The sequence below is a fragment of the Aspergillus heteromorphus genome (genome assembly GCF_003184545.1).
Source record: "Aspergillus heteromorphus CBS 117.55 chromosome Unknown BO70scaffold_3, whole genome shotgun sequence".
NCBI classification, from domain to species: Eukaryota; Fungi; Ascomycota; class Eurotiomycetes; order Eurotiales; family Aspergillaceae; genus Aspergillus; species Aspergillus heteromorphus.
The window spans coordinates 1,240,592-1,254,041 of record NW_020290408.1 but is presented as its reverse complement, the minus strand read 5'-3'; the positions used below and the strand labels follow the sequence as shown (position 1 = coordinate 1,254,041).

Genomic DNA, 13,450 nt, shown 5'->3' with positions numbered 1-13,450 from the left:
CTGGCCGTTCCCATTCATCTAGAATGACAGGAAAGAGGAAAAAAAATATCATACACAGAACACGAAAGCAAAGATCCCCATCGAGATAGAACAAGAGAAAAACAACGAAACGAAACGAAACGAACAAGCATATGTCCACCCAACTCCCATGTACATACATACAGACACACACACACACACACGCAATGCATCAAGGGATTCCCAGCCTCACCTTCACCCTCGCCCGTCAGGCTATCGTGGATGATCTCCCAGAACTTGAAGTCAGCAAGCACGCACCCTTTCTGTACAGCCCGGCCCAACAAGTCTATGCACAATCGGATCGCGAAAACGCTATGGACAGCTAGAAAGAAATAAACAAAATCTTGAAAGAGAAAAATAAAAAAATAAACCGAAATCACTCTACGTGGACCGAATCGCTTCAATGGCCGCATTGAGAGGGAACACCTGCGGGAGACGGGATCCAGGGACCCATTTCCGGAACGCACTGCTGCAGGCCTCCGGGATTCCACCCAGGGAGAAGAAACTCTTGGGGATGAAGGGCCGGTCCTGGAGGGAGGCAGCGAGGATGCCGTATTCGTGGGCGAGGTAGACCGCGGAGGCGAATTCGGCTGGGCGGTTGGAGGCTTGCTCGCCGACGATCCTGGGGTGATGTTAGATCGGGGACTGGAAGGGAGGAGTGACGGGGGGGACGGGCACTTACACGTAGATCTCGAAGAAGGTATCAAGAACGTAGACTCCCTTGGGGGTGATGTCGTTCTGGCAGAAGGGCTCAATGGCCTGGACAGTGTCGTTGGGACGGACGACCGGCGATGGCGAACGCAGCCAGAATCCGGATCGCTGGCCGAGCTCGTGGTCGACGCGGAACAGGCGCGAGCGATAGCGCCCATTGTTGGACTTCAGTCGCCAGGACTCCATGCTGTTGTCGCCCGGCTCTCGTTCGTACCGAGGGAAGACCTCAAAAAAGCTCTCCGGTTCCTCGTTCTCGGCCACTTCTTCGAACTCGCCCGTCAGGCCCAGATCCATCCCGATCAGGCGAGCGGCCCCGATTTCTTCGGCCGAGCTGCCCTTTCCTTTCCAGAGGAAAAGCTTTCCGAACATCGCGGAGATCACGAAGGGGTAGCCGGAGCACAGGCTGCTCGGGGAGAAGTTGACTTCGTCGAACACCATCTGGCCCAGGTGTTTGCGCCCGCAGAGCATGAAGATGGCGGAGGAGCTGGACCGGGAGCTGGACCCGCGGCGAGTGATGAGGATTCCACCCAATGCCTGGATGAAGCGAGCAGGCTCCTTGCCTTGCTTGATGATCTCGAGTTTGCAGCCGCTTTCCTTTGCGATTTTGCGGGAGAAGGACAGAGCATCGTCGACGGCTGCATCGGGAACATCGTCGCCGCACCAGAGGTGCACCTCGGAGCGTGTACTGCCATCGGCTTCGAATGTGTGCGTGCACAAGTACATGCTCCCCTCATACATGATGTATTCCTGGTTTACTGGAAGATCCTGCTTCTTTCCGTCGCCGGTAATCTCCCAGATCTGTTTCTTCACAGTCCGAATTTTCGTTTTATCGCTCCTGTCCTCCAACATCAACTGGGTGTCAATGTCCACACGATCACTCGAATTTGGGAAGGTCTTGAAGAAACCGGAGATGGCGTCCCATGACTCGTCGGCCTGGGGCACAAGCGATACCGATGATCTCACCGAGGCCCTGGACCCCTTGGGCGGGACCGGGGGAGAAGGCAAGGCCTTGTCACGAGGCGATGAGTTTCTCCTAGCTCCCAGACTAGCGAAGAATGAAGAGGCTCTCTGCCCTGGACCTGGAGGCGTGTTCTGGTTCTCCCTGTAGCTGGACCTCAAAGGCGAGGGCGAGGGCGAGGGCGACGAAAAATGAATTGGCGAGCTCCGTGACTGGTTATGCGTAGGGATCGGTGGCAATGGAGCAGATTTGGGTGGCAGAGGAGGTTTGGACGTAAGCGAGCTGCGCAGGTTTCTCAAATATTCGTTTGCATTCCCGCCATTCTGAGGAGAGAACTGATCCACCGCTGCCCGGGGCTTCTGCACAGGCTCCCTCTCACCCAATCGAGGAATGCTTCTTTTGAACTCCACGGGCCTACCGATCGCTGGTGAGTCAGGCTTGCCCGGGACTGTTGGTGACTCCGCAATGGGACTAATCTCGGTGTCGGGAAGAGGCCAGCCGCTGGAGACACCCACAGATTTTTGGTCGGGCACAGAGCTTGCTTCTGGTTCCTGCACCTTCGGCGGAGTAGCTAAGGGCTTCAGAGCTGTGTCATGCTCCTCTGGCGCTGAAGCTACAATCTGGGGGGGTTCCGCACCCAGAGATCCTGCAGACCTTGGAGTACCACCATTCTCTGGCAATGGAGTGATGGTGGTTTGGCTTTCCGGCACCGAGGTTGCAGAGTCAAGCTTCTCTTGATCAAGAGGTACTGGAAATTTGAAAGACTCATCCAGCTCTGGTCTTGGAGCCGTGGTCTCAGGTTTCTCTGCATCCAGGTCTAGGATACTATCACTCTCTGAGACTGAACTCATGGATCCTAGTCGCCGTAAACCCAGAGGTGCCGGAGCCGTTGGAACATTAATCTCCTCTGTCGCTGATTGTGTAGCTTCAGGCTTCTCATCCAGATCCAGGGTGCTATGACTCTCTGGGAGCGAGCTTGTGGATTCAGGTCTCTGTGCTTTCAAAGGTGCTGAGAACTCCCGGGTGCTATCATTCTCCGAGTCTATAGATTCTGGTCTCTGTACATCCAATGACGTTGGTGCAAGCTCCGAAAGCTTGTTGTTGTCCGCATCCAGTGGTACCGGTGTTGGCAGAGCCTCTGAAGAGTCATCGTTTTCTGGAGTGGATAGCAAAGATTCCGGTCTCTGTGTATGTGATGTTGAGAACTCTAGACCCTTATCCTCCGCGAGTTCTGGCTTCTGCGCATTCAAGGGCATTGGTGAGTCCGGCATATCATTATACTCGGGGTCTGAAAACATGGACTCGGATCTTCGTAGCTCAGATGGCATGGACGAGAGTTCCGGAGCATCAGGGTCCTCTAGGTCTGAAAACATGGAATCTAGTCTCCGGAAACTGAAAGGTCTTGGCGAAAACTCCGGCGCATCGCCCATCTCGGGGTTTGAAGACATGGACCCAGGTCTCTGTAGGTTTAACGGTGTTGGCTGAGACTCCAGAACCTTGTCCTCAGGGATTGACAACATGGACTCAGGTCTTTGCGGGTTCAGAGGCATTTGCTGGGACTCTTCAATATCACTATCCTCCGAATCCGATGGAGACTCTTGTCTCTGAAAATCGAATGGCACCGAAACCTCCTGGACAGCATCATCAGGTTTTGACGATACAGGCACAGACCTTTGTGGGCCTTCGATATCACTATTCTCCGAATCCGACGGGGACTCTGGTCGCTGAAAATCGAGTGGTGCGGCAATCTCCTTGGCAACATCATCAGGTTTTGATGATACAGACTCAGATCTTTGGGCATTCAAAGGCGTTGGCTGGGTCTCTTCAACATCACTATCCTCAGAATCCGAAGGAGACTCGGGTCTCTGAAAATCAAATGGCGCCGACACCTCTGGGGCATCATTTTCATCAGGCTTTGACGATACAGACTCAGGCCTTTGTGCATTCAACGGTGTTGGCTGTGACGGCACATCGGTATCCTCGAGGTCTGACATAGGCTCTGTTCCATGAGAGTTAGATGGCATCGCAAGTTCCGGGGCATCATGATTCTCTGCGTGTGACTGCATAGACTCGGGTCTCTCAGCAACCAAAGGTAGCTGGGACTCCCGCACATCATGATCCTCTGAATCTGAGCTAGAATCCGAGGCCACAGATTCCGGTCTCTGGAGATTAAACGGTGTTGAAAGCTCCGGGGCCTCGCTATCCTCAGGGTGAGAATGCATAGACTCGGGTCTCTCTACAACCAAAGGTGGCTGAGACTCCGGCACTTCATCATCCTCTGAATCTGAGGACACTGACTCTGGCTTCTGAGAGTTAAATGGTGTTGCAAGCTCCGGGGTCTCTTTATCCTCTGAGCTTGAGAGAATGGACTCGGGTCTCTGTGCATCGAAAGGCGGCTGAGACTCCGACACAACGTCATCCTCTGAATCCGAGGACACAGACTCTGGTCTCTGAAAATTGAATAGGGTTGGCTGAGACTCCGGGGTATCGGTATTCTCAGGCTTTGATGACACGGAATCGGGTCTCTGCACAATTATAGATGGTTGTGACTCCAGCACAGCATCGTCCTCTGAATCCGAGGACGCAGACTCAGCCCTTTGGAAATCAAATGCGGTTGATTGAAGGTCCGGTGTATCGGCATGCTCAGGCTTCGACAACGTGGAATCAGGTCTCTGCACATCTATATGTGGCTGAGACTCCATCACAGCATCATCCTCTGAGTCTGAGGACACAGACTCAACTCTCCGAAAATCAAATGTGGTTGACTGATATTCCGGTGTGTCGGTATTTTCAGGTTTTGATAATACGGAATCAGGTCTCTGTGCATCCATAGATGGCCTGGGCTCCGGCGAGTCATTATCATCCGATTCAGAGGACATAGACTGTGGTCTCTGCAGACCGAAAGGTGGCTGGGACTCCGGCTCATCGGTCTCTGAATCCGAGGAATCCCACTCTGGTCTCTGGAAATTAAAAGGAGTTGACTGCATTTCCGGAGTATCATGAGACTCGGGATTTGGCGGCATGGAATCGGGTCTCTGTGAGTCTAAAGTTGGCTGTGGCTGGGTATCCGGCACATCATCGTCATCCTCTGAATCCGAGGATATAGACTGCGGCCTCTGTGCAATTACATGCGGCTCGGACTCCGGCTCATCACCCTCTGAGTCCGAGGAATCCCACTCTGGTCTTTGAAAATTGAATGGGGTGGACTGAAGCTCTGGGGTATCAGTAGACTCGGGCTTTGATAGCATGAAATCGGGTTTTTGTACATCCGAAGGTGGCTGAGACTCTAGCACCTCATCCTCCGAATCTGAAGACACAGACTGTGGTCTCTGTACATCCAAAGGTGGCTGAGTATCCGGTACGTCATCATCATCCTCTGGGTCCGATAAATTCCACTCTGGTCTCTGTACATTCAAAGGCGGCTTGGACTCTTGCATCTCGTCCTCTGATTCCGACATGGAATCTGAGGACACAGACAATGCTCTCTGAAAGTTGAATGGCCTTGACGAAAGCTCCGAGTCACCATGCTCAGGGTTAGAGGGAGTGGGATCAGGTCTCTGTACACCTAGAGGCATTGGCTGAGATTCTGAGGCTTGGCCATTCTCCGCCGGAATTGAAATCGCAGACTCAGGTCTCTGTATATACACGGAGGCGATCGGTGACTCCGGAGCCTCGTTTGTCTCAATGCTTGAGTGCATAGACTCAGGGCGCTGTAAATCCAGAGGCACAGGATGGGGTTCCGAGGCTTGGATATGATCCTCTACAGCTGAGAATGTAGATTCCTGTCTTTGTGGAGATTTAGGGGTGACGCTTCCTTCCTCTGGAGTAGAAAATGATGACTCTGGTCTCTGCATATGGAGCGAGGCGATCGGTGACTCCAGAGCTTTGTCGCTCTCCTCTGGGATTGAGAATGTAGATTCTGGTCTCTGCTCTGTTCGAGGCGACGATGGAGATTTGGAACGATCGTCATTTTCTTCTGGGAAAGAGAACTCAAACTCTTGTCTAAGCCTGTTCAATTGCGCGATGGGATCTTCGTCACTCTCAGAACTCGATGTTATGGACTCGGGTCTCTGTCCATTCAGAGACATTGGTTGATGCTCCGATGCCTGGTCATGCTCCTCGGGAATGGAAGACGCAGAACTTCGAGATTCCGGTCTCCGGAAATTCAAAGGCTCCAGCGGAGCCTCCGGAGCATCGTTGACCTCCTCGCCAATAGAAGACGTAGAATCCGGCCTTTGTTTATGCAGCGAGGCGATCGGAGACTCCGGGGATTGGTTGGTCTCCTCTGCAACTGGTGTGGATTCAGGTCTTTGGAAAGCCAACGGTTCTAGCGGAGCCTCGGGGGCATTGTTGAACTCCTCGTCGACAGAAGACGCAGCAGAAGACACAGATTCTGGCCGCTGGAAGCTCGTAGGTTCGGGTCTCTGGAAAGCCAAAGGTGCCAGGGGAGCCTCGGGAGCATTGTTGAAGTCTTCACCAATGGAGGACGCAGACTCCGGTCTCTGAAAATGCAAGTGTTCTAGCGGAGACTCCGGGTCATTGTTGAACTCTTCAGAGATGGGGGACGCAGACTCCGGTCGGAAAGTCAAGGGGGCCAGTATAGGCTTCGGAGAATGGCTGGTCTCCTCTGAGATTGAAGATGGGGAATCTGGTCTCTGATTAAAAGACAAGGGCGCTACCGGAGACTCGGGCGCGTGATTGATCTCTTCGCCGATGGAAGAAGTAGATTCAGGCCCTTGAAGAAACTTGAAGGGTGATAGGGAGTGGTTGACCTGTTCACCGATGGAAGAAGTAGATTCAGGCCTCTGAAGAAAAGCCGAGGGCGCTAGCGGCGGCTCCGGAGCGTGGTTAATCTCTTCGCCAGTAGAGGAGGAAAAAGAAGCAGGTCTTTGATAGGTCAAGGGTTCTAATGGAGGTTCCGGGGCATGGTTGGTCTCTTCACCGATAGAAGACACAGACCCGGACCTTTGAAGAAAAGTCGAAGCATGATTAAACTCTTCCCCTATGGAGGATGTGGATTCTGGTCTCTGAAAATGTAAGGGTGCGAGCGGAGGTTCCGGGGCACTGTTGAGCTCCTCGCCGATGGAAGACGTGGATTCGGGTCTCTGGAAAGTCAAGGGCGCGAGCGGAGCATCATCGGCCTGCTCAGAAATGGACATGGCAGATTCTGGTCTCTGGGAAGTTAAGGGCGCTAGTGGGGAATGCGGAACATCGTTGGTCTGCTCTGAAATGGATGCCTGTTCTGGTATTGAGAAAGTGGAATCTGGCCTCTGTGCATTCAAGGACGCTAGTGGAGATTGCGGGGCATCGCTATTGTCTAGTTCCGAGAACATGGATTCTGGTCTCTGTTCGTTCAAAGGAGTTGGCTGAGGCTCTGGGGCATCATTATTTTCCTCTGAGAGTGAACTCGTACCTTCCGATGTGGTACCCTTAGGGAGACGTCTCTTGGGACCTCTTGCTCGGTCTTTCGTCATATGCGTGAGCGGTGCGGCAGGCTGAGATTCCGATGACTCGGAGCGACTTCCACCAGCGCCGTTGATGGAAGAGCCGTTGGATGACTCGTCCATTGGAGCACGCGGACGAGAGAAAAGGCCGGCTAAGGCAGGGTTTATTCGGCCTGCGAGTGTACCTTTAGCAGCAGGACTCTCAGTTACAGCAGGCACGCCTGCAGTCTCTATGGAATCCCCCGATGTCAAAGAACGCACCGGTTTGATGGCCTCCTCGCTCGGCTGTTCTTCATTGTCCGCCTTTTCCAATGGATTCGAGTCAGTCTCGTTCTCGTTTTCTTTCTCGTCGCTCAACAAATCAGGTTCTGGGACCGCGGTCTGGAGCTCACTAACATCAGGCTTGGACGGCTCCGCTGCCTCGGGCTCCTCGATGTGCTGACCAGCGGATAGCGGGGATGGCAGTGGCATATCCTGTGCACTTCTCGGCGTATCCGGTTCCCTAGGCGAAAGTGGCGACGATGGATCAGCGACCGAACGGTTGCTCTTGATACTGCTAGGCCTGGCCAAGCTATTCCGCATTGCGATCGCCTCTGGAATAGCCTTCACGGGGGCATCATTTTCCCCGAGAGTGTTGCGCCTCAGCGATCCTCCGCTAGCCTTGATCGCATCTTTCTGCTTCAAGAGGCTATCTTTCAGTTCATCCACCTTCGTCGACTTCAGTGGACCGTTTGTCGCATTGAGTGCTGCCTTGCCCATCAGAATGTTCTCTCTCAGCTTGTCTGGTGCAACATATGTCGAGGACTCGGCCTTCTTGAGCCTGTTAAAGATATTCTTGAACTCCGGCTCGGCCTTGGGCGCGTCGTCCTTGACAATCTCTCGTCGTCGAAGATTGGCTCGGAAATCTATCACCGGGGACTGAGGTTTGGGCCTGTTCAAGAGCGGATCGCGAGGGGATGGCAAGGGGGCTTCGAGAGTCGTCTTGGTGATGGAATTCAAGGTCGACGGTGTCCGCTTGTGCTTCGCAGAGTCATCGTCTACATTCTCCGACTCCGCTTCCGATTTCGTAGGAGTCGCCTCTGATTTGGTGGGAGAAGCCTCTGATTTGATAGGAGACGCCTCTTCCAAAGGAGTTGGCTCGGGGGACTTCTCGACAGGCGGGGGGTCACTCTCCGTGGAATCGGCCTTGAGATCCGACATTTGGGAAGAAGGTTCGGGCTCTTCTTCCTTGACCTTCGAAGCTTCTTGGTTGGCGAATATATCCGGAATGCCAGAAACACTTGATGTTTTCGAGTGAGCGCTAGGGATTGCAGTCCGCATCAGACCTACGGGTGTAACTTCTTTGAAGCTCGAGGTCCGGCCTAGGTCAACGCTGGCCCTGGATTGCCGATCCTTGGCCCAGCTCGTTTGTTGGGACTGCTGCCGTTTATGTCTGGGTGAATCAGGGCGGTTTAGCGCACTTTCCAACCAGGTGGCTTTGGTCGGGCTCCATCTCTTCGGATCCATGGTCCTCGAAACCGCCGGGCTGGTCGGGGGAAGGGAACCGGACTCCGGGCCCTTTTCAACCGAGCTGGCAGACCTCGTATGGAGACTCAGAGACGGTCTGGCAACTCCCTCGTCCAATCGTGCGTCGTTGATGTTAGGAACGGGAGGGGTATCTGGCCGTTCGAAGTCTTTAGTAGGGTGCACGACAGTCGCTTCACTATGACTAGAGCTAGGTCGATTGCTGAAATCAGGACGGTGGCTGGAGCCTGGTCGGTGGCTGGATCCGGGCCGGTGGCTGGAGCCGGGCCGCGAGGGCGAGAGGCTTGAGCTTTCCCGGTTGGCCCGATACGAAGGCGCCGTGGAGAAGATGTCAAAACCAGAGGGCGCAGCAAAGCTGTTGCGATTGCTAGCAAAAGAATCGCCTCGACTACGTCCCGAAGGAATTTGAGCGCTCCACCTCTTGGATACACTGTCCGATCGCTTCATCATAGCGCTTTGAACAAATCCCCCGAGCCCTTTGGTAGGAGAGGTGGAACGCTCTGGAGACAGTCGCCTAGGGGAGGACGGAGACGATGTCTGGTCGTCAGCACTCTCCTCAGCCTTGGTGGGCTCCAGTTTCTGTATGCCCGACAACGGTAGGGGAGAGCCCAGCCCGGTGGCCGTGGACACAGAGGAAATGCTCGAATAGCGGTGTCCCAAGCTGCTCTCTGCGACCGTCGAGCTTGCCCTTGACGGGGATCGCGATCGCTCTTCCACCTCTTGGTGCTCTGTCTCCTTCACCGGTTCTGTAGTGTGATCATGATCCGTCTCCTCTTCTTTGGTGTCCGTGTCGGGGGCCAGCGTATGGTGTAGGTATTCTTCAGCGTTCTTTGTGCGAGTTGGAGAACTGGCGCTTCCCTCTGTCGGGCGCGACCACGGCACGTCTTTGAACGAGGGGGAGGAGGTGAACGGACTCCGACTGCGGAACGCGCCGTGGTCGTCACTGGAGGTCGTAGACATGCCTCGGAAGCGGCCCTCACGGGTCGGAGACGAAGAGGAGAAGAACGCCCGGTTACTATCTCGAGATGTAGGCCTTTGCTGCCACGACAGCGTTCCGGTTCTGCTCCGTAAGGGTGACAGAGGTTTGGAAGCCGCCTCTCCGTCAGCCGTCAACGCGGATCCTCTCCGACTGCCATCTGTGGTTATTGAGGCATCATCCCGAATGGACTCAGTCCGGCTGCCAGCGTCGTGTGATGGGGTGTGAAGAGTGGGCTCGAGGTGTTCGGGGGGGTCAATCGCCCGCTGGCTGAGCGACGACATGCTGAAGCGAGTGGGATCTAGTATGGGAGAATCTTTCGTGGGGGAAATCGACCGTGCCCGCTCTAGATTGGGTCGCGGGGACCCGACACCGTCAGTTTCTCTGGATATCGACACACTCGAAAGGGGTTCGGTTCAGGTCAGGCGTCCGTGAGTCACGACGACCGACACTGGGGCCTTGGGGCCTTGGAGCTGAAGGGGATGTAAAAAAGAGGAGAGGGAAAAAAAAGCAAGGGAAATCAAATACCCGCTCTTCGAGCCTGCCTTTCTTTCCGGCCTTGTAAAATCTCCTCCTCTAGTTTCTTCGTGCGTTCCTCGTCTTCTTTGTCGCGCTTCTCTCCGAGCTGACGGATGCGCAGGAGGAAGTCATTGACGTCCTCTGTGCTGTCCCCGTCTGTTGTGGGAGACATGGCCGCTTTGGCACTGAATCGATCAGTCCGAACGATGCAAAGGAGGAAAAAGCAAAGAGGATCGCTATCAGGACTGGAAAAAGAAACGGTGGTGCTTCAAACCGAGCAAACACCGACCAGGGCCCCCAGGAAGGGTGGGGTGTGACAAGAGGAGGAGGCACCAGGAAGGAGGGGAGGGGAGGGGAGGGGAGGGGAGGGAGGGGAGGGAGGAGGGAAAGAGGGAAGAGGGAGTTCGTGAGGAAAGGTGTTTTCGTGAAGGAGAAGAGGGAAGAGAATAAGAATAGAAGCTGGTGGGTAGTCGGTAGTAGTCGGCGCAGCGACTGACTAGCAGGAAGAGGAGGAGGAGAGGAGGCCGAATCGGTATCGGACGTGAACCTCAGGAATGGGCGTTGTGCCTCAACCACTTAACTACTACTTTACTACTTCTACTGCTGCCTCCCTCTGCGTCCGTCTCCGTCTCCGCCTGACCTTTTGCCCTCTTTGCCCTCTTTGCCGGTGGGCCCGTAATCACCAGCCAACTGCGCGCCGTGAGGGCCAGAATAGTAATTGTCTAGTCATCCAGCTCCCCTCAGCGTCAAATTAGACGCACATCACCGGCCGCCCCACCGCCGGAAGCCCAGAGGAAATTAGAGAGGATGAGGCGCCCAACCGGCTGGACACCGCGCATTGTTTGCGTACCACAGCTGGCAGGAAACGGTTTTCATCATTCTAGATAACTAACTACCTAGCAGACAGGCAGGCAGGCAGGCAGACCGTCTATCCATCCATCGTGGAAGAAAGTACACAAGAAGGACGAGCTCTTCCCACCGTCCGCCATGTTACCGGCGGTGGTGCGTGTTTCACTGTTTGGGAGTTGCTCTACACGGAAGACTGTTTACGTTTCCCGGTTCGGCTCTTGCGGTGGAGCAAATCTTGAGTCGCTCTGCCGCCCCGCGATCCAGTACGCAATCATTCCTGGTTTCTGCTCGGGCAGCAGTTTTTTGCGAGGTGTGACTTTCTGCTTTCTCGGGGCCTCGGTTGGGTCAAACTCGGCTCGAAGCTGCAAACCCATGGAATGGCCGAACGGCAACAACAGAGTGCTGACAGGGCACATTGACACTGACACTGACACTGACACTGACAGACAGAAGATAGATAGAGGACTATCTATCTACTACTGACAGCAGGCAGACGGCATTCCACCCACCCGGGCGACAATCCTTGCTGGAACTCGTGGTTGACGTAAATTAACATCGACCAGGCGCCGTTTACTAGTGGGAACACCATCGATTGCAGGCAACCTGGCCTTTACCGTGTTCGACAAGGGCCATCGGAGTGTTCGTGGACCCTGAATGAATGGTCGGTTCCGTCTTGCCACTACACAGTACATGGTGCATCGGGCACTCACCAGGAGGTTTCTCGGGCCAGTGTCGGAGGACAATTCAGTACACACGTATTTGATGAAGCTTTAAGGGGAGAAAGAAAAGAAAAGAACCCAGCCGAAAATAATAAGAAAAGGCATATTCAGATAAGTAGATAGTCGTATGCATAACAAGCCAAGCCACCAATCGGTCGCTGGTGCGGTTCTCCCGCACGGGAATATATATCAGAGCCGCAGAGTTACTATCTCGCCTGGATTAAACATCCGTAAAATATTCGTAGTATTTCCTATGTCATGAATGCATAAATCTAGCCATCGCAATCTTAAATTCACAACCAAGCAGGCTACAGCCAAACCCCCTGAAGAAACATTCCACCTGCGATCATTCAGATCTGCCAGGCACACCAGTACCAGTGGGAGTAGTTAGTTACCGTACCGTAGTTAGTAAAGAAAAAGCCTGTCCTTGGCGTCCTGCACAACCCACCCCAGACCCTCGTGAAGGTTCCTCCCCGTCATCGCGCTACAAGGGAATATCGTCCACTTATGTGTCTTGATGGAATCGAGGTCAAGGCGCTGCAGCAAAAGCCATTCGTCAGTCCGTCAGTGGTGGGCGGGTGAATTCCCGACCCGGCTATCTGCGAAAGGGAAGAGCACGAAAAAGACATTCAATGCTGGAAACTTACCTCGCGCACTTCATTCTCATCCATACACCCTTCCACGTCGGTCTTGTTCAAGAAAACGAGCAGACTGGCGCCCATCAGACGCTGTAGCGATGGCTCTAGTCAGTCCAGCCCGTGTAGACCTTTCCCGGCGGGCGCGGGACGCGGGAGGGGAGGAGAAAGGAACGGCGAACCTCTTCCAGCAGCAGACCCGAAAGCTCAGCGCGACAATCCTCCACGCGGAGTCGGTCGGTCGCATCAACCACCCAGACCAGGGTATCGGTCTTCTCGAAGTAGTTTTTCCAGTACGATCGCAGGGTTTTCTGGCCGCCCACGTCCCCTGTCGGTATTCGGTTAGTGGGGTTGGCTTTGCGGCAGAGGCAACATCACCGGTCGACGTCCTTACAGATGTTGAGCCTGTATCTACGCAAGGATCAGTCAAATGCACCCAAACCCACTTAGTTGAAAAGGGGGGATACCCCTCAAAATCAATCGTCTTGATGATAAATCCCAAGGTCGGGCTGACAGTCGTGACATCCTCCTTCATGATCTGCTTGACGATGGTGGTCTTCCCGGCATTATCCAGACCTCTATTGAATTGTTAGTGGGGAAGAGAGAAAATAATGCTGGGCTGGGCCTTACAGCATCAAGATACGCATTTCTTTGTCCTTCAGCCGGGCTTTCCTTAAAATGGACAGCATCTTCACTGATGTTTGTCCTGCCGTGTGTGCGGTCCTTGGTTGGGGGAGTGATAGTGGTGAGTGAGGGAAGATGGGCCGGGCTGGACTGCTGTGATTCTAGAAACCTTCCACCGCCGCGATGTATACTCCCTCAACAGTTGAGTATAGGAGGGTGTGTTTCCTGCCCCTATAATGCTATACATACACCACAAAGCCATAATATCCTCACTAATCTAAAACCACTGTCTGTACTCTCTAAAAGCCTTTTTGTCTTTATTTTAAAATACAAATTTAGACAGTATAGCACTGGTAAAAGTCCCTTGGCCAACCAGCCAGCCAACTATGCAGTCACTATCCAATCCAAGCTTCAAAACAGACTGTTCTACTCTATTCACTGCCTATATTCACCTCCTGTCATGGCGCAAATGA

General features: G+C 54.0%; 3 protein-coding genes across 3 annotated transcripts; all 3 read right to left on the bottom strand.

Moving 5' to 3' along the window:
* Positions 1-39: 39 nt before the first annotated feature.
* Positions 40-10,486, bottom strand: BO70DRAFT_308701 (putative gelsolin repeat protein). The gene is made up of 5 exons (XM_025540111.1): positions 10,160-10,486; positions 8,966-9,977; positions 7,095-8,893; positions 701-2,294; positions 40-640 (listed from the first exon to the last, which is right to left on the bottom strand). The coding sequence occupies exons 1-5, from the start codon at positions 10,320-10,322 to the stop codon at positions 400-402; spliced, it is 4,809 nt and encodes a 1,602-aa protein (XP_025402970.1). The 5' UTR covers positions 10,323-10,486; the 3' UTR covers positions 40-399.
* A 580-nt stretch (positions 10,487-11,066) lies between these two features.
* On the bottom strand, positions 11,067-11,724 carry BO70DRAFT_359128 (uncharacterized protein). The gene has a single exon (XM_025542468.1). It carries the CDS (start codon positions 11,413-11,415, stop codon positions 11,197-11,199), a length of 219 nt encoding a protein of 72 aa, XP_025402969.1. The 5' UTR covers positions 11,416-11,724; the 3' UTR covers positions 11,067-11,196.
* Positions 11,725-11,975: 251 nt separating this feature from the next.
* On the bottom strand, positions 11,976-13,042 carry BO70DRAFT_308700 (ADP-ribosylation factor-like protein 2; the record flags this gene model as incomplete). Its single annotated transcript, XM_025540110.1, has 6 exons — positions 11,976-12,255; positions 12,366-12,446; positions 12,536-12,681; positions 12,748-12,764; positions 12,821-12,931; positions 12,984-13,042. The coding sequence occupies 6 exons, from the start codon at positions 13,040-13,042 to the stop codon at positions 12,124-12,126; spliced, it is 546 nt and encodes a 181-aa protein (XP_025402968.1). The 3' UTR covers positions 11,976-12,123.
* Positions 13,043-13,450: the final 408 nt, after the last annotated feature.

Coding starts and splice junctions, on each gene's coding strand:
- BO70DRAFT_359128 (XM_025542468.1), bottom strand. CDS start 11,415: ATGTGCCCTGTCAGCACTCTGTTGTTGCCGTTCGGCCATTCCATGGGT.
- BO70DRAFT_308701 (XM_025540111.1), bottom strand. CDS start 10,322: ATGTCTCCCACAACAGACGGGGACAGCACAGAGGACGTCAATGACTTC. Junction 9,978..10,159: donor AAGGCAGGCTCGAAGAGCGG/GTATTTGATTTC, acceptor GACCCAATCTAG/AGCGGGCACGGTCGATTTCC. Junction 2,295..7,094: donor TACCACATCGGAAGGTACGA/GTTCACTCTCAG, acceptor TTGTAGCTTCAG/CGCCAGAGGAGCATGACACA.